This window comes from Apus apus, chromosome 1 (genome assembly GCF_020740795.1).
Source record: "Apus apus isolate bApuApu2 chromosome 1, bApuApu2.pri.cur, whole genome shotgun sequence".
In the NCBI taxonomy this organism is placed as follows: Eukaryota; Metazoa; Chordata; class Aves; order Apodiformes; family Apodidae; genus Apus; species Apus apus.
Genome location: NC_067282.1, coordinates 86,487,355 through 86,508,437, shown reverse-complemented (window position 1 = coordinate 86,508,437; position 21,083 = coordinate 86,487,355). Strand labels below are relative to the sequence as shown.

Here is a 21,083-nt window from a genome sequence, read left to right as displayed (position 1 = left end):
AAACTGAGGACAGATGGACTTAAGTTTATTCTCAGGGTGCAAGACTTAATCCAAAATTTTAGCTTTTTTTGAACTGATGATCTAAACCAACAATAGTCTATATATTTAATTTAAAAACTTAAAGTGAGTCTGATAGGGGAAGTTCTCAAAATGCCTAGGAGTCTCACTAGCAGTCAAAGGAAGTCACTTTTCCAACATCCTGTACACCTGACCTTTCAAAGACTGTGGTGTGCATCATGACACTCTTTTGCGTATCTCTGGGCAGGAATTAAGAAAGTGGTAAGAAGGACCAGGTGGAAACAGTGTTGTGACTTATGTATGCAAACTGTTTTCATAGTTCTTTTACACTGTTGTCATAATGAGTTAATCAAATTATTCAGACTTGGAAATTCTTTTTAGAGCCTAAACTGATCCCAGCAAATGAATAACTTGCTATTAAAAATGTTGTTTGTGCACCAACAGTGAGAAACTAGAGTGCAGTGTGAAGCCTGAGGTGTGTAAACCTTTTTCCCGGAAGCTGTCCATTTTGAATCAGTGACCTGAGACTGAAAGGCATTATGAATCAAGGGTAGGGGTGCATGGTGTATATTTTATTTTAATTGCTCTAAAAATTCAGCATCACATCATAGTTTCCACAGTACACAAAGGCTAGGGAATAGTTAATCAAGTATGACTCATGTCAAACTACTGGAGGTGAACAGGATATTGCGGGGTCACACATTCTATGCCTTTGGCTGAAATATTAGCTTCACTATTTTATGAATAGTTTCTTTGCATTATAAGTGACACAAGAAAATGGCACAAAAATTGTTTTAAAGTGACTCAGACAATTATGGGCATGCATAATAACCAGGACCTATTGAAAATTAAATAAAAATTGTCTTTATACATGGAAGTCTTTTTCCAGCCGCATATTCAGGTAGCTTTCCTTTTGATGTCTTCTTGGCAGAAATAAAAGCTTATACTTTCCTTCTAAGGAACTGATGGTCTCCTCCATGGTGAGGAATTCAGTATGGTCTGTATCAACTTTTGATTTATCTGCTTTTTAATGCAGGTAAAAGGAAAAGCACAGTATTATTTGAGAGCCTCCAGTATGAGAATGGCATATCTATGACTAGCAATTTAATACAATTTGTCTAAGGTTTGTACAGTGTTTTGTGGCTTCAAATTTTCTAGCAAAGCCGAAGAGAGCAGCTGTGTAGTCTGTAATTACATAGCAAGTAATACGGATTTCTTTTTTTTTTTTTTTTAGGAAGTGAAGAGATTTTCAATTATAAGTTAAAATTTATTACACACTATAATAACTGCTTAAACCTTTTACACAGAAGGAGTTAGCAGTGCCAGCTCTTTGGGAGAGTAAGGTTAGCTCAGCAAATGTATTTTTCAGTTGCCTTAAAAATGACTGAGTAGCACCCACATGGGCCTTTTTTTTGCATTCTAGCCCAGAACAGCTGGTTTAGCTCAGTAAATACATCTTTAATGAAATTACAACCTGCTCTTGTAAGTTGCATTTACAGGCACTGTCTGATTAGATGAATATTGTGCTAGAGATGAAAAGTGGCAACTGCGCTAGCACGAAGAGATATTTGTTTCACACACCACCCATGCAATGGGAGTGTAGGCAGAAAAGCCAAGTGATGCTTCAGAATGAAAATGGTGTGTGGTTTACACAAAGTATATTGCTAAGTGTTGAAATATTGTAGGTTATTAAATTAAAGAGACCAGTGACACACAGCAGTGAAAATCATAAACAGCACAGTGAGCTTTTTTCTTTATTGAAGATTAGAAGTATTCATTAAAAATTATTTGGGAAAATGTGTTTTTAATGCATAGACTTAATTTTTTCTAATATATGTGTTAGCTGCAAAACAAGTCTATGTAGGTGTTAAGTCTTGCTTTTTTAAGACTGGCCTCTTAGTGCCTAAAAAGTAATTGCATAATCATAGCCTGGGTAGAAATACTGTCTGTCACACTTCTGGTAGGTGTGCATTTTCAGTAAGCACTATAATTTCTGCGCTTTTCTCCATGACTTGGCGGGAGCTCAGAACTAAGGATAAATGATGAAATTTTAAAAATATCTTCTTTTCTTCCAGATGTAGATCTTTGAAATGGATTTAAATGCAACTGACAGCAAAACTTATCCAAATAAACACAACAAAAGTTAGATTTTTTAAAGATGAGATCCAGAAAGGGTCTGATAGCCAGAAATGAGTCACCACCCCTGAATGTATTTAAAGATGTGTAGATGTGGTGCTTAGGGACATGGTTTAGTGGTGCACTTGGCAGTGTGTTAGTGTAATGGTTGGGCTTGATGATCTTAAAGGTCTTTTCTAAGCAAAATTATTCTTGATTCTATGTTGTGCATTTGTACTTTTCCATGATTACAGGATAAGGCCCTGTAAGTTGGAGAGACAGTAATTTAAAGAATAAACACAGTGCTACAGAATTCTATTTATATTCCATGAATGGGATAGTGAGGTATTTAACTACAGCCTCCTCTAGATACAACCAAGGGGAGAATGACCTTTCAGTGAAATATGAGTTAATAACACCACAGTGCTGTCTGCTTTGGTTGTGTTAATCTCTGTGCAGATTGTAGCAAAATGCAGTCTAATGTGTATTGAAAATTAATTAGGGTAAAGAGTGTGTTTTAGTAGTGTAATGGATATAATCTTTTGTCATATCAGCAAATTTCTGTTGCAATTAATAACAATTAGTGGTTTTAAATAAAGGGCCAGAGAAAAAGGATGTTTTTCATATTAGCTGTATCACATGTACTATTCATCACCTCTGGTTATATCCGGTATGATTTGCATGCCCATCTTTTGTTTCCTAAGCTAAAGCATCAAGGAGAGATTAAGTCCCTTTATGAGGAGCATAGGGGAGAAGATTGGATGTTGTTAATAGCTTGTCAAAAGGAGACAGTGAAAGAAAGAGGTTTAATATGCTATTTGTATTCTTACATACATCTGGAGGGAGTGGAGGCAGCTTGCAGAGATGATGTTATCTTGGGTTTAAAGCAGCACATGGCTGGCTCAGGGCAAGCTGCAGTGCAACTTGTGGAGGGTCCACATAGCCTTAACTGAACGCAGGTGGATTTCAGCAGACTGCTACAGCAATGTAAGCATCTTTTTAGCAGCTATGTTGAATCATCTGAGGAATCAGATATATCATTTAGAGGTATAGATGTTATGAGGTGTAAAATGGAGGCAGGGACTGGTTTCATTTTGTGTATAGTGTCAAGATGACGTACACCAGTGCTGGTGGAGAACCCCCTCCTGTTGTTCTTTTGGTTGAATATCCCTCTTCTCTGATTGTTATTTTGCCTCGCAGTGGTGTCTTCCTGTTCTGTAAGTGGAAAAATATTCCTTACAGTTCTCTGATTAATACATGGCCAAATGAAAGTGTAAATTAAAGTATTTTTTGACATTTTAAATCCCTCAAGACATAGCATTGATTACAGTCCTGTAAACACATTGTCCACAGCTACATTAAAGGTCTATAGTTTATCCAGTACTTATTTGCCGTTCAATCTGTATGAAATACTAAATGCTGGGAGCAAAAATGTTAGATGTGTGGCTCTGCTAGAGTGATCAGCACAGAAATGGTTAATAACATTGACATTTAAATTGGCTTCATGTTAAGTGTCAGTTCTCACCACAGAGCTGAAGAAGAACTATTGTTCCAGGCAGTCTGTTTGCAGATGCATGAAAACAGACTCCAGTTGCTTACATAGGGGTCAAGATTGGGAAAATAGCTTTACAATTCCATGGACAGCAACCATAAAGGAATTGTGCCAACTAGCGGTCCTGCCTACATTTTCTCTTTACGTTATGTGAACCATTGGTAGTCTATGAAGTGATCACTGGCAGTGCACTTGAAATAGGATTTTAACAAAAGAATATTTTGTGTTTTACTCTCTCTTATTTAGCATCTTAAAATTTTTAAATTTCAGAGAATTAATAAAGTCACTAGCAGAGTTCTGGAAAAAAATTTCATGTCGGTAGTAGTAGCCTCAAACATGGATTTCTCTGATTTTTCCACTCACAGAAGACTGCACTAAATAAATGGTCTTGCAGGAAGGAGACGTGAGAAAACAGAATGTTTAATTTCTCACGAAATACTAATTCTAGTGCTTGAATCTTCCTGTAGTATCAGAAAACAGAGTATACTAATTAAAAGGTCAGTAATCACATAGTTTATACATTGTAAGTTTCAGAATATTGAGGTATCCTGCTTTCTTAAAAATTATCTTGAAAAGGATAGCAAACAGTTTAAGTTCACTATTATCAGTTTATTTGCTATTAAAATTATGGAATGAAAAATAAAGATAGTGTAAAACTGTCAACAGAGCAAGGAGAGGGAAGCTGGTAGTCATCTTCAAGCAGAAATAAGATTCAAGAGCTCTGACCACAGCATCCTGGATGCTACTGAAATGGCTGGCCTGAAGGGATTTCTTCTGCTTTAACACATAACATCCCTGCATGGGATACTGAAGTTGTCATCTCAGTTAAAAAAAACCACAACAATCAAACAAAAACCATCAATGGAAACACTGCAAGTGTAAAGTTTTAATCCTAAGAGCTCTCCAGTTCCTATTGCTATGTCCTATGTTGAGAATTACTTACCTTAGCAAAATACGTATTTTAATAATATGACTTCTGGCTCAACTGTATTGTTGAAGACAGTTTCATTAAAACATTAAAATGACTTCATCTTTAATTACCACTTCAAGGTTGGTTTCTGATTTGAAATACAGATTAGAAAATAGTTCGGTTAGTTCTCTGACAAGTTTATCATGATCATTCATCATGCTTAAGGCAAATAATAATAGACAGGCCAATACAAATTCTGTTTATTTCAAACTGCTCATGATCTGTGTGCTCTAGTTAAAAAAAAATGCATCAAGCTATATTTAGTGAGTGCAAGATGCCAGTCTGGGCTCAGATCTTCTTACTGTTTTCCAGTCCTTGCAGTATCATTTTAATTTTTTAAGAAGAGAAGTGGAAAAAAACAGAATTTTGCTTTTCCTTAAAATAAATTTCAGTGGCCTGCACTGAGCAGATAACTGTTAAAATCAAGGATGCTTCTCTGATGAATGGGTTTATGACATAGGCATTAATAATACAAATCTCCCCAACTGCCTGACAAATGTGTCTCATCTGTGAGAGAAAGGACTACTTCTGGTGACAGGAGGATAGGTCTTCATGCCAAGTCATTACATGGTCTCTTAGCTCATACTTCCACCGACGTTCCAGTTTTTGAAATGTGGAACTCTGTCTGGAACTAAAATCAAATCAGAAGCCCATTTTGGGTAATTATCATGTGGTAATTCCCTTTGAGTACTTTGTGCAAACAGAGATGTGGAGGTAAAAGATGGAGTTTGCATCAGTTCAGATAGAGTTTACTGAGACACTGATTCCCCAACATATGTTTTGTTCTTCTATTTGTTTCAAAATTCTTTCGAAGAGAAAAAACAGTAGTCTCATTTTTCTGCCTTGGTTCATTCCTGAGCTACTGACTTTGTGAAGCTTTAGTTACATGCAGTCACATGTATATTTGCACGTGAGACTAGTACTGCATAGTGTAATGCTTTCAGAGAAGTTGGTTAACACCATCTCCTCAGGCATAGGCATGGTTTCACAGTCTTGGCCCAATGACTGTAACTGTTGTGTACATCTTTTATAAGATTTAGGCCACTTCATTGAATGCTGTGGCTTAAGGCCCAGTGCAGTGTGGATTTGTGGTTTAGATTATTGCCATTGAGAGTGTTCACTATGAGAAATTGCAACTAATTGGCTGATGACAACCCATGAAAGATTTTGGAGTAAATCAGAACCTGTTGTCAGTATATTTTAAGAAAATCAAAATAGTGAAGATTAACCTGTATCACTTAGCTCTTCTTCTGGTTTGTTGGAATACGGCCAGTGGATCATCTTATATGACTGCTTTCATATATACCTGACACAAAGAACTTCAACGTGATGTCATATCACCTTATACCTTTCTGTGGCACGAACTGGGTAACCAAAGGATAAATGGAAATCTAGTCATGAGTATGTGAGTGGCAGCCATCCTGTCAGCACCTTGGGGATAGCTCTCTAGTAGATCAATTTATCATAGCTGTAAGCAGTGTCTTAGAGCCACCCAGCAACAAGCAGCCTTGATTTCAGGGGGACAACAGAGTAATTGGAGACCAGTGCACACAAACACATACATCAGTGCCCTCTCTGTCACTGATTTAAGTTTTGCTAGGAAAAAAAAAAAAAAAAAAAAAAAAAAGAGACTCCTTTATTTTTCCCTCAGAAAGCTGTCAGTCTTGTAGGTTTGTGCTTCTTTCTTCTTCTGCTTATCAATGCACAAAACAGAAGTGTAACATTTCTTGTAAGGGAGCTGGCAGTAAGGCTGGCTGCAGCGCTGGCAATGGAGGCTCTCCATTCTGCTCCTGGATCAACACAAGGCTGAAGCCAGTAACGAGCTCACGCTTCCTATCTCACGACAGCTTCTCTCTGGCTCCCTCCATCTGTCACCGAGAGCCAGGGAAAAGCTGTGGCACTATGCTGGGAGCTGAAGTGCCAGCGCCACAAAAGAGAAGTGGAGACAGAAGCTTGAGCCTCCTTAACGACCTCCTGTTTACTCTGGTTTTGGCCAGTAGCATCTCTTTATTTGGCCTCCCTAATCATTGATGTTGTGAGCAATCTTCAAGCTTTGTGCATGTTTTGCAAAATAGTCTGGCAAACAGGCAAAAGAAAATGGAGCAAAGTAATTTTTGTGCCATCTCTAAAAAAAAAAAAAAAAAGGAAAGCCTACAAAGCCTACACATAAAGTTGTTTTGGTTCTTTTAATTTTAATTTACAGTTATGTTTTAGTACCTGGTACAAGTTGATGTACATTTTTTGAGGTCAGCAGCATTAGTTAAGATCTGACTTTTTCTCTTGCACACTCCCTTTAGCAAGAAATATGACTTTTTGAGTTGGGTTTGATGTATTAAATAATGCATTCTCACAACTTCAAAATACACTACTGAAGCAAGTGTATCCTTGTATTACCCATTAGGCATACTTGGTTATTTAGGACTGTAATGACTCCAGCTGCAGACAGAGTTTTGCTACCTGTACATGCGAAAGACAAAGAGGTGTGTATATTTTTATGCATATCTGCATGCACATTTTTGAAAATCTGGAAATCTAGGGGTTATTTGAAGCCCTCACTAAAATGTGTAATGAATGCAGAAAAGTATATTACTGAATCTATCTAAGTTCAGTAAATTTTTATTTTTTTTTAATTTTTATTTGATGACTGTGAAAGATTGGTGGCTGAGTATGAACACATACACTTTTGAATGTGAGGGAAAGAAAAAATCTAACTGTGACAAAACCAGTTTAATTAAAGATTATTCTCAGATACTTAAGACAGTGTATGAATCCAATGTCAGTACATTAATTTGTGGCACTTAAAAACAGTTAATGTGTTTTGTTTGATTTGTTATTTGGTTGAGCAGATGGTAATGGTTTTGACACAATTCAGGTTTTTTTTCCCCTTTTTTTCTTTTATTGAAAAAAACAAGGCTCTTTTTCCCACTTTGTCACAGCTGGTTACCAATCAATCTCAATTCACGGTACAGTGATGATAGCACATGTTGTTCAGGGGCCAAATCTGATTGGGTTGCATTTTCAGCAGTGTTTCATATTAAAAAAAATTGTGTCTGTATGGCAGTGACTGTCAGCACACTATTGTACAACTGTCATTAATCAAAACTAGCAACAATGAACGCATTCATATGTGCCAGGGACTGCCAGATTTCACTCAAAATCACCCAATTTCTATTAGAATTTCCTCACCGTCAGTGTTTTCTCATCTGCTCGCTTTTTCTCTTTCTTCCTTTCCAGTCCCCTTCCTCCTACCCCTTCCCCCACTCTCCCTTTCTTCTCGGTTAATTAAAGGCAGACCTGCTCTATTACCTGTAGAACAGAAATTATGTAATGTGGTGGCCAAAAGTGGCTGGTTTATATCTAGGCACAGGCTGACTAGCTGTTTAAAAGACCTCATCCAGCTCAGTCTGAGTGCTGAAGTCTAAACTGAACTGAAAGGTTAAGCACCTCCAAATGTTTGACAAAGAGAAGTACTTAAAATCAATTATCTGACCATAAACATGTGAAACTGATGTCTGATGCTGTGTTTTTAGTTGAATGTTGGCATTAATTGGCTAGAAGTCAGCAAGATTTGGGCAATATGTCAGAAGGTGTTTCTTGACACTGCACATATTTGGAAGGCATTGCTTTCTTAGCACACTGGCAGCATTAAAGATCAACTTAACCAGTATGCTCTGGTTTTCCTCCATTCCATCATCCATCCAGGAGCCTGGTATCCTCTCTCTGTGATTAGTGTTGGCAGTCAGAGAGGCCCTGGTCCTGATTTCGAAGTTTTCAGTAGCACTAATACAGAAGAGAGTGCACTTCTTCAGAAACTCAGGTGGCCATGGGAATATGAGGCTCTGGGACGGAGAGAAGCAAGACACTGTTCCAAGACATTGTTCCACTGTTCCACCTGTGCAGGTGGATGCTTGAGAAACTAAAAACATACTCAGACTTCTCCCCTTGTAACTTCATGGTCCCTATCTTGCACAAACTCCTGGTGCTGCTGTGGATCAGGCTAAAAGCCAGTTTTCTTCCTTTCTCCTTCCTGCCTGCTTCATCTGTCAAAGCTCTTCACTGAACCATGGTGACTTCTGGGGACACTGTGGGCAGAACAGATGACTGCGGGGCAGTGTATCAATACCTCAGGACAGCAGATGGTTGTAATGTCCCATGGGTCCATCGATGTATGAATCTAATTGCTAGATGGCATGTTCTGTCAGGGTGGTCCAAAACCCCAATATGGCCTTGTTGGAGAAGCAGACTGGGAAAGCTGGACCTCTCCTTGAAGTAATTGATAACTGGGCCATGACAGTGACATGTTGACGCCACCCTCCGTTTCACGACCCAAGTGGGAGATGATGGCAGTACCCTCACTCTGCGTCCTGGCATGCCATGCAGCTGGCTCCTTCCCCCAGCAGCCTTTGCACAGTTTGCATGATTGCCAGGTGCAAGCATAAAGCCTGCCGAAGCCTCCAAGGCAGCTGGCTGGCATGCCAGCACCAGCACACTGGTGGGATGGAGAAAGGCAAGTCAGCTGCAGCCCACAGCAGGCTGGAGGGACCTGTCTGAGGCTGCCTGCATCACAGTTCAAGCAACCACTCAGTCAGATATAGTCCTGCTGCCTGTCTGGTTTCATCTCAGCAGCAGTGACTGAACTACAGGGATGTTACTTGTCCTAAACAAATGAACAAACGAACAAACAAACAAAAAAGCAGTAGAATAAAAGGCTAATTTTTGCCCAGCTTTTGTAACTGTGATTCCTATATCCAACTCATATTTATATTACAACTGATCTTAATTTTCTCATCTTACAGGAGCTGAATAAAACTTCACATTTTTAGTCCCCCAGGGCTGGCCTCATGTCAAGAAAATAAGCATTTTCTCTTGTCTGCAATTCTGTGGTTGTCAAAGACAAATAACTGTTCCATCATTGTAGGATACTGTTGTCATGTTGAGATTTTTAAGGGAGAAAATTTGCCTTTTCTCTCTTATGAAAACAGTGATTTCTATTTGCCATTGACTAGTGCAGCATAGCATGCAAAATCACATAATTTGTGAGCAGTTGAGAAGAAATGTTCCTCAACTGCATATGGCTGTTGAATGTAGTTGCAATAGATCTGTACCCCTCCAGAAACAGTGTATTTAGTTCTCTAGGGTCATAACTCACTCCCTGCCCCCACCAGCCCCCACCCCCCAGTACTACTATGCTAGTAAAAATATTGTCCCTAAAACTTTCTGAAGTTTGCCATGGCGCGTACTTATTCTTCCCCTTGGCTTATCTCTTATTTTGTTAGTTAAACCTGAAATACTGCATATACATATAATTACATGTAATTCTTAACAAAAAGGATATTATATGTGTTCATGCTTTCATCTGACAGAATGGTTAGCCTCAATTTGCTCCTATTTAATTTATTTTTTGCTAATGAATAGAATGGACTTACTGAACATAGAATGAAGCTGCACTGTATTGTGGTGAGTGTGAAAAGACATGTTGACTTCTCTTTATTCTTGGAATTGTTAGTAATGCTCTAATTGATGCTGTGAGCTTTCATTAGACATAACAGAACTTTAAACAGATAGGATCCTTTGAGTTAAGATGCTTTCAAGTGTGTTAGGATGCAGTTCTCTCTCTACAAATCTGTACTAAAGGAACCAATAGCAATGTATATGACATACACAGAAATTAATGTTTCAGATTCACAAAGCATTTATAGATGTTAATAGAGCCTCACAACATTGCTGTAACTAATTACATTACATTCTTATTCCTCAAAACATTTAAGAGTGCTCTTCCATAGGATTTCAATGTTTGGTGAACAAATCTAGAAGGTCTTTACTGTATAACGAAAAGGAGGCAAATTAATTCTTCTGAAGTTATGTCATGAGTATGTATACAATGAGAAAGAGTATCAATGTCTACTGAAGTCCTCATCTCTCTCTAGTTCTGTGTTCCTGTTTCAGTTTTTGATATATTAGAATCTGAAGCTAACTCTAAGGTGACTTAAGGTATCATGGGCTTATTATGTCTAGGAGAAATGTTGTTGAAAATAATTTTACAAGAAAGTATTTCAAGAGTAAAATATCCATGCTGAAAACTGTGGTTTTCCTGATTTGGGAGCCAAAGAAATTTCATATAAGCTAAAGACTCCTTTTGAGTTTAATGAGCCTTGGATCAGAGCCAAAATAGTTTGTTAAGCATGACTTCTGCAGAATGATAACAATGTAATTGAAAATATTTTACTAGGTTTAAGCAGTCTAAATTGCTTAAGAATGAATGTACACTGCAAGCTGAAGTACTTTATTAATATTATTTCAAATTTTATACATCCTCATAGTTTTAGAATTATTACAAGAGCAGAAACAAACAGACAGAGCATAATTGAATTGTTTCTAGTTTATTTTAACAAAGAGAAAATGTTATTGTCCACTCTTAATGAATAATTTTGTAGTCTTTCTGTGAAACTGATAAATCTCCTTTAAGCTACCTCTTCAATAAATATCACTTTCCAGAGCGTAAATATAGTTTCTATTGTTTGTAATTGTGTAGTGTCAGATCCTACCAACATGTTCATAGTTTCCCTAAGGAGTTGCTGGTGTACAGAAAAACTATATAGAAAGGAAAATTTCCAAATCAGCAGAAGGTAAAATGCATAGCTCATATGGTTAAAGGCATGATAAACCTGAGCTGTCATGTATTGATAACTGATGTCTGATAGCTTAATTTTATCTTATTGCTCTAGATCAAGGACAAAGTGAATGATATTATTAATAAAGCCCTAATACTAAGTGAACATAGCAATACTAATTCTATGTAAAGTTTCTAACTAATGTAGAGTGCAATAAAAATGTCATGAAGATTAATGCTTGGTGGAATTATCTAATGCTAGATAATAATTTATCTTCCAAAGTCGGCTCCAATATAGATTCAGACTGGCATATTCCAGGTGAGAGTTTTTGTTCATTTCTGTTGTCTACAGAAGGAGTTTTCATTCTTTTTCTGTAACGCAGGTATGACATCAAAGATGACTACACTTTGCGTATTAAGAAGGCCATGAGTACAGATGAAGGAACCTACACATGCATTGCTGAGAATCGAGTTGGAAAAGTGGAAGCCTCTGCTACCCTCACTGTACGAGGTGAGTGTTCCCATGGAGGGAGGGCCTGTGTCCTATATGGATAAATTTCTTTCTGACAAAATGGGCTACACCTTTATCTGGCATTGTTTGGGTTTTATGTACCACTTGTAATTGCAGGTGCTTCTTTACAACAGGAGTGAAATCCCAGTCCTGTTGATATCTCAGGCAAAATTTTAATTTACTTCAATGGGATAGGATATCTGCAGTTAAAGAGTGGTTCTAATGGGGTTTTTATTGAAGAACAGATGCATATATATGCATATAGAGACACTACAGAGCTGTGAGCCATCAGTTTAGACTATCATTCCTTTCTCTAATAAGTATAAAGAGTATAACAAGTAACTATGTTGATTAATGCCAAACATAATGCAGATAGTATTATCATGTACTTAGCTGTGCCATAATTAAACCCTTTACCATTAGTCTTTATTTGAAAGATAAACCCTAGTCATAGGAAAAGGAAAATCCTAATTAATTTTTTAAGTATTACAAGGTAAACACTAATTTACTCTCTCCTAAAATATTTTTGGTCTATAATACCCACTCAGTGTTTATGTGCTGCAGTTTGATGTGGTAAAGAGGTTTTAAGACCAGTAGAATAATGAGTTGCCAAAATGTCTTTCGTGACAGTAGATATACACATGCTAAATATTATGGGGAGAGAAAAAGTTTGTAGGCTAATATTTCCATATGAGTAAGTAGAATATTATAGTTATTAGTTCATTTCAAAAGATAAGCAGCAATTTGGCACAATGGATATCATGCAGATACTATTTCACAGTTTAGTGGTGCATGCTGACGATTTTCAGTAGAGCTGTGAAAGGTTAATAAAAACATTTTTGGCTTTATCTGTTCTCCTCTTTTCATACACATTAAATCAAATGTTCAAAGTCTCAGTGGATTGCTTTATTAGAACTGGGGTCAACTGACCCAAGAGGCCAGCTTCCATTTCCATCCATTTAATGCATAGACACAGTTCAGTTTAATTTGCTGAATTCAAAGGGGAAAAACAGCACCAAATGGCTTTGTAGTGAGGGATATGTTAGTATATAACAAAGAAAAGAGAGTATTGTGATAATGCAGCTGCTAAAATATTACCTCAATGTTCACTTTAGACAATAAGTGAGAATGCAACTCTTCCCATTTTAAACTGAAGAAGTAGAATTACCTGCTACATGCTTGTATAGAGATTGTTTTTCCATTTCGTAACATGAAAAAAGTAGCCACTACAATGAACTCCAGGAAATATTCTGTTCCTTTGTCACAGGTGTAATCATGGCATCCAATAAATCTGGCAACCCATTTGATAGCCTTTAAACACTCCTAGAACTGTATCCACTGTATAGATTACTGGAGCAAACCTTTTAGATTTGCAGTCGAAACTTGTGATATAAACAATAAATAGAACCAAGAAAAAAATCCTTTGAAATCACGAAATCTTGAACCTGGTGAAATTAAGGTGAACAAAACCTGAGGAAATATATAATTTAATCAATTTTCCTACAGTAAAAGCAGGTTTTTATTATCTTAGGTATTTTTCCCTCCTAGGTTTGTTAGTCAGATACATACTGTTTATCCAACACAAATGAACCCACAATATTATGAGCATATTAAAGGTTCAGAATATGACAGAAAATGAGAAGTCAATAAATTCAATAGAGAAGGCTATTACTGTGAATTTTCTGAAAACAAAGAACTGTGCAAACTCCCATTGATTTTAAAGAGACCGCAAACAATAGCCTTTTTAGTTTAAGAAATCCTTAATTCTGAAATCTTAAATGTTTACCAGTTTTGTCTAAAACTGTTTTTACCGCAATCACTTGTCATGTAGAAGAGCACAATCATATTGCATTTCAAAATTAATTTTGAGGGTGCCTTGATCCTTGGAGGTGTTGTGTAGTTACAGCTACAAAACTGGCAACAGCGTAGTCCTTAGTTTCCCCATTCATGGCTTCATGATCTCAAAGCAAGGGATGAGGATGCAGTCAGAGAGTTTGTGAAAAACTGCCACAAACAACAACAGAATTTGAATTTCGTGATGAATTTTGTGATTTGAATTTATGATTTTTTGATGCTTCATGCTCTCTCTTGGAAAGATGCATATCACTCTTATTTCTCATCTCTCTGCAAAAGAAAGAATATGTTCATAGAAGCAAGAAGGTCTTTCAATAGATGATGGATGAGAAAGGACAGAAGGCTTGAAATAGTTAAATGAAGCGGTTATGCCAAAGGATAAAGCCATAGAAAAGTTGAGAACTAGGAAGGTCTTTGGATGCTGTGCTACCTTTGAATCTGTTTATTTTACATTTGAGTCCAGGTTGCACATAAGCATTCAGAGATGATTCACTTCTTGGGGAAAATAATAATTAAAAAAATAATAAAGAAAAAATTTAAAAAAAAGGAAAAGAATTGTGCTGTTGCTCAGAAATATGTAACTACTTCTGCTGCTAAAATAAAGGGAGTTTTGCCTCCAAAGATGTAACCTAGAGTCTATTTTATGTCCAGCTTTTCAGCTCTTCTGAAAGGAGTTGTCTGTATTTTATTAACAGAGGGACTGACAGCCCTCTTCCTCAGCATGAATGTAACGAAGGGCTGTTGCTATAATCGAGGAATCACTTGTTGCAGCAGCAGCTGTCAATCTTGGTATCAACCTGAAACAGTATTAACCTTTCGATCATTTAGTAGCAGTTTTTTTAGGAAGTAGAAGTTATCTAAGCTGTAATTTGGGAGTTTCTGGGTTGAAATCCCTGCGGCCACTTCAGCCTATTTGTTATATTTTCATCAGCCCTGTCAGTGAGGAAAAAGAAGTGTGCTGTAAGCTTTCATGCCAGTTATTGAATGAGAAAAGCTGTCCTGGGCTTCCTGGAGCCCTTACTGCTGTACTGACTGGTCATGCTTAAAATTCAATTGTTATTTGACTCAGAAACCAAACGCCTTGCATCTACTGGCATGACATTTGGCAGTCTGCAGCTTAAATTGATGTGTTCATCAGGATCTAGAAGTTTGTGCTAATGCAATGCAATGCAATTTTTCTCTTATCAGGCATTAACAATGATGCTTGATGATGGCATGCAAAGATGATAAAATGTTTCTCAGAGAGCGGTTCCAGTCAGCTTGTTCAGATGCTATGCTTAAGTCAATGTGATCATAGTGGCATATGACTAAACAGTAACAACAGTGAACATTTTACTTAGGCTGTCATTTGAGGGGTTAGTGATCATAGTAGTGTCCATAGTGGAAGGTAACATTACACGTCATGCATTCTGACAGATATTCTTTTCTTTTTTTAATTTCTTTTTTATGTTCTCACTACACCATTGTAATGTCAACAGCTCGCCCCGTAGGTAAGTAACCATCCTTCTATCCATTTTAGCATGGCTTCATGCAATGCTTCATCTTTCATTTGCAACAGCATTTAACTGGCTGACATTAGCAGCCAGTGCTTAATGGTTTTAACTGTCTAACACCAGGCAAGTGATTTTGACTGACAAACTGCTATTTCTGAACTTTGTATTTTCTGCTGTGTCATGTATAAATGCATTTGCCAAATCACCAACAAATACAAATCAGTGAAACAGAGTGGGTGTGGTGATACTGAGCCAAAATCACTCATTCAGATATTTCTAACATTCTATTTAAGGGCCTGGTGTAAAAGCCACAGAAAGGATGGTATTGACTTTGGTGAGCTTCTACCAGGCCCTAAATGATCAGCTCATTATGCTTTTATTGCATAGCAGTAAAAGCAAAGGCTTTGCATGTCCCGTCTTTCTTGTATCTTTCAAAGAGTTTTGAAATAAAGTAGTCCTGAAATTGAAGAGGGGATGGAGTAGATTTCCGTGCTTGTTAAGAAAGTTCATTATTTATTTTTGCTCTTGGGTCATGTTGGACTGCATTTTGGAATGCACTGTAGAGGATACAGACTGCTTTGAATAACTAGTTCAGCGGAAGACAGCTTCTGGATTTTTAATTCCCACACTAAAAATGTTTTTTTTTCCTATGCCTTTGAAATTGCTTCTGAAAATTTATAGAAATCTAAATGAGCATAATGGAAAATTTGCAACTGTCAGTAGCTGAAATTCCCTTTGGTCTTCAGAATATCCTGAACATCATATTTAATTTGCTTTCACGGATGTTTACTCTAGACGTATATGGATTTTCTAAATAATTAACTAGTTGCACTGCTCCTCTGATTTTCTAGACTGTGTTTAGATGTATCTTCTAGAATATTAATATGGTTACTCTGATTTTTTTGGATTAGTGTTAAAAGTTGGTACTGGTGTTTAAGAAGATTGCTGAGATTTGGTCTTTATTAGTAAAAACTTTTGTTAGGTATGTGTTTCACTGAAATTTATGAGTTTGAACTTGTTACAAGTTTGGAGGAAGAAAGGTTGGAGTAATTTAAAGATAAAATCCGGGTTAGGTCTTTGTTTCCAGAACTAAGGTGATCCCATGCTTATTAGATTACTTGAACTAGCACATGTAGAGCCAAGCCAAGTATCTCTGCAGTCACGACATAGCTTATCCACACCTCGAGAATTCCTTGTACAGAATGGAAATTCACAGTTCTCTATTTGACATTTTGTTAGCAAGCTTTAAGCTACAGTCACTGCTATATCACTCTGGCATTATGCTAGTGCTGAAGAAATCAATTCCCAGGAGTTGTAACAGTGTAAAACCAGAGTAAACTCTTTTTTTTTTTTCCTTTTCTTAGGAAATAGAGCTTGAATTTAGTATACTTCCAATTTAAATATCTTATATTGGATAGAGGGTATATCTGTGGCTGCTTCTTCATTGATTGAGAAAATGCTACAAGATTAAAAGTATCTTAGTTCTAGAAATTTTTCTCATTTTGCTCACTCTTGAAAGAAAGGCAAGAAAAAAAATCACAAATCAGAGATTGTTTCAGGCTCTGTGCAAGCCACATAAAATAGATGACTGGAGATTCACAAGAAAATTGCAGGTTTTAGCAGTATTGATGGTGTCTCATTTCAGAACAATGATTCTTTTTAAAGACTTTTCAGGCCATTGAATCATCCATGATTCCACCTCCAAAGCCTATACAGAAGCTCTTAGTCTCAAGTTACTTTATTTCCAGGTGTATGATTCCCTTGTGTGACCATGCTGTGGTCAATTTGACATATTGTCCTAGTTTGGGCCCAACACAACAACAAAGAACCAGCCCCATGGCTGCTCACTAAACCCCCCCGCACACACACTGGGATGAGGAGGACAAAGCTCATGGGTTGAGACAAAGGACAAGGAGGGTCCATCACCAATTAAGGTCCTGGGCAAAACAGACTCAACTTGGGGAAAAAATAATAATTTAATTTCACACTAATCAAACACACAGAGGACACAGACAACACAAAGAGCAGGGCTTGCATATGTTACCCCAGCCCTCCTTTCTTCCCGGGCCCAAATCACTTTGTTCCTGGTTTATCTCCTTTCTTCCCCCCAGCGGCACAGGGGGACGGGACGGGTTTTAGAGTCAGTTCACGGGCTGCTCATTCCTGCTTCTCCTTCCTCCTCAGGAAGAAGGATTCCTTACAGTCCTTCCCTGCTTCCCCATGAGAGAGAGTCCTCCACAAACCTCTCCTTCATGAGTCCTTCCCACGAGGCCTGGAGCTGCTCCAGCCTGGGCTTCCCAAAGAGTCACGGGCTGCTTCAGGAACACCCACCTCCTCTGGAGCTGGGGTCTTCCACACCTGCAAAATCCAAGTCCACTGGCATCAAATCGAAGTCCACTGGCCAAATTCACCCCTCCTGGCGCCTTCAAGGAATGTTCCACCACGTTCCTCCACAAGTGCAGGGGGACAGCTGCCATCTCCCCATGGGTTGCAGGGAAACTTCTGCTAGGGCACCTCCTTCCCCTTCTTCCTCACCAACCACCAGCACAGATCCCTTCTCCAGCACAGTTCTTCTCCTTCTTTAAGTGCTCGCTCTGCTCAGGTCTCAGTTCTTTCATATGTCAATCGCTGAGGCGCATCTATTGTCACTCTAATGGTATCTTTAGCTGGTTTTGAAACGGTAGCTTCTCAGCTTCTTACCGGAGCCACTCCTGGGGCCCTTCCCCTGCTACCAAAAAAACAACCAAACCAAACCAGACAGATATTCCCTGCCTACACTGCTTTATTTTGTTGCAGGTGAATATCTGGTACAAAGAAAATTATCTTTTTACATTATTTATTCAGAATACATAAATGAGAATGGGTGATCTTAAAATAAATATTATATGGGCATGTGGCCTTTATCAAATAATTTAATTTAGTGTTTATCTTTGTCAATTGTGAAAAGACTGTTACGTAAATAAGTCAAATCCCAAAGATACTTAACTTATGCAACTGCCAGAAGAGTGTATATGTAGTGATTACTGTGTATAAGTAGATCAGTTTTCTTTAGAACACTTTTATCTTATCCTGCACCTGTAGAAAAGGCACTGCTGTCCTTATAATAGTGTATATCTTTGTTGCCTGAAATTAAACTGATTGCAGTTGATATTACTGTTTCATTCAAGAGGTAGCAGGTGGCTACCAATCTTGTTTATTGAACAGTTAAAGCCCAGTAAGGTAAAACAAAGTAACTCCCCTTTCCACCACCAGTTCCCCACTAGGAATCCCAGTTGATCTGTTAAAATTGTCATTTGACAAGAATGGTGAATCAAGTCTTGTAGCATTTTTTTTTGTTCAGGAAGTTAACTGGAATGCAGAGCAAAAATACCCCTCCTTACAGAAAGGATGCTAAAGTAGACACTGCTTAAGGTTATTAAGCTCACAGCTCTCTAGAAGACTGACATTATAGCTGAAGTATATTTATATATTTATGTATACATTAAACTGCAGAGGAGCATTTTAAAAGTTTATATTCTTTTGTGACACCTGAGAATTATCTAGATACCTCTACCTTTCATTAATATGTCCAATTCAAAGCAGACATGTTTTGCCTTTGTTGTGTTTTAAACGAGACCAAAGCATTTTATTTCAATGACTTGTCACTGAAGAATAAAGAAATGTATTTTTAATGTTCCAGGATTTAAATTTTTGTTGCAAACTGAAGATACTAATTTTCTAGTTGAATGAATGTGTTGCCCATTACCAAAATAGATGTACTCTTATTTATAGCTTTTTAAAAAGATTTCCAGAAGGATTTACAACAGATGGGTTTAGGAAACAAGATATTTGTCCCTATTTAGACTATTTCTAATGTTATTTCACTCATTAGATGTGTTTTCCAGATGAGCAAGTTTGTGTTTTTCACTTTTGCACTCTGCTGTATTTCTTATGGGAGCTGAGCAGGAGAATAGCTGCTAAAAGAAGCACAAAAGTTGGGAGGAGCCTCAAAGCTTCATACAGTCACGCTGAAAGTAATGCTGGCTACCTTTTCAAAAGCAGTTGCTTTGAAACAGAGGACCTGAAGTTCAAACAGAAGTTCTATGAAGAGCAGTCTGATATTTCAGTTACCTTTTTTACTAATAATTGAAAAAGACATTAAGATGACAAATTACTCCATTTTCAAATTAATTTCTACTACATCCAACTGAAAATACAGTTATTTATATTTAGTTGCCTTGCAGTAAGTCAGGTTTATTTAATATATTGTTATATGCTATGACTCATCTTCCGAGAAAGAGGAGACATGAAGCAAGTAGCTAGCTACTTTTTCTGCCTGAATAGAAATTACCTGTTTGGAATTCATTAACAAAGTAAAAGGAGATCAAACAAGTTACAAAAATTTCACCTACCTACCATGTTGGAAAAGAGAGAAATGGATAAGGCATCTATCATGAATTTTCCAAATTTAATATTAATTAAATGGAGACTACTCACATTTAAGAGCAATGTGGCTGTATGATGCATTTCACTCTGCTCTGGGAAGTTTTCATGACATAAATCAGCCTGGCATGACTTACTGGTCTATTAAGAGTGGTGCAGCATGAAACTTAAATAGAAAGGGCTGTATTTTAAACAAAGTTGTATTAGCTGTTGTGACCAGAAACAGTCTAGTTTAGATGGTTCAGATTTGTACAAAAGAAAGATCTCTCTTTATTCTTCTCCATTCTGACTCTTGCAGGGAAAGTCTATATAGGATGAATTCTTTTATTTTTACTATATTCATACTTGAGACACTGAGGATTTTTAAAAGATCAATGATGGTGATCAGTATGTGACAAAAGAGATGAGATTTTGCTTGGTACTACGATGGCATGTTTCAGTAGCAGAAATCTCAAATCTACATTGAAGTGCAATATGTTGCCTGTTTGCCTGCTGTTTTACTACCTATAGAAATTTTCAGACAAGGATAAGGACACCAGTGGGCATTAGACTTTTTGGATTTGTTTCTTATGTGAAAGAATAATGCATCATTCTCATTTAAAAATAGAAAAATTCTTCAAATTAAAGATAAACAGTTGCCATCAAATGAAATTCATATTTCTTTAATCTCACCAAGAGATTAAAATATGGAGCTGACTTATTCTGACATTTCCTAGCCTTTTAAAGAGCAGTTTAAAAAATCCTGAAGTCCTTAGCATTTCTACTTTGGGAAAAGCCAAATAGCTGAACTTAAACAGGAATCCTATTATGACCAGATATCACGGAAATACAATGTTTGAAATACAAGGGGCCACTATAGCTTTGCAAGTGGACACTGAGCAAATTAACCACTGAGCATTTAAGTGCTGATCCACAAAACTCAGCCTCATTTCCATCTGCTCCAAGTCTTCTTGGGTCTGCCCGGTAGTGGTCAGAAAGGTAACACAAGATCTAAGAGAGGATGCTTTTTAAATGATAAGTGTGAAAGATGGCAGTGTATGTACTTGAAGTTTTAGCATGTCATACTGTGATCTTCTGGCTCATTCCACTATGGCAACAAGTATGTGTCAGTACTCACAGTATTTATCTTAGAGAAGTTCCAGTTACAGTGAGTGCAGGAAGTGCCCAATTTTTAATTTTTTTTTTAATTATTTTATTTTTTATAAATAAAGCTAAACTCTTGCTTGAGAAAGTTTTAAGAAGTTCAATATGTAAATCTTTTTTACCTTTCCCAAAGCTTGCTCAAATCAGTGGGAGTTGTTTACTTCACTGGATTCTGAGTTTCTCCATAAATTTTTAAAGATTAATGTAAAAAATAAAGAAAAGTCTTTTGATGTGTTGCTTCCCCCAACTTTTCCCTTCCTTTTTCTCAAAGGAGAAATTGCCTACTTTTCCTTTAAGAGGAACATGGAAATCAATACATTAATCCATTCACTTTTCCCATTACGTTCTTTGCTCGATTGCTACTAGTTGTTACAGTTTGGATATGATCTCAGTAT

General features: G+C 37.2%; 1 protein-coding gene across 12 annotated transcripts in view; it reads left to right on the top strand.

The window, feature by feature from the left end:
• ROBO2 (roundabout guidance receptor 2) overlaps positions 1–21,083 on the top strand; it is a 470,138-nt gene that overhangs the window by 334,500 nt on the left and 114,555 nt on the right. For all 12 annotated transcript variants that reach the window (XM_051629335.1, XM_051629326.1, XM_051629284.1 and 9 more), the window contains exon 6: positions 11,649–11,776. In XM_051629335.1, coding sequence (XP_051485295.1) covers positions 11,649–11,776 — 128 coding nt within the window. The remainder of the gene's footprint in view (positions 1–11,648; positions 11,777–21,083) is intronic.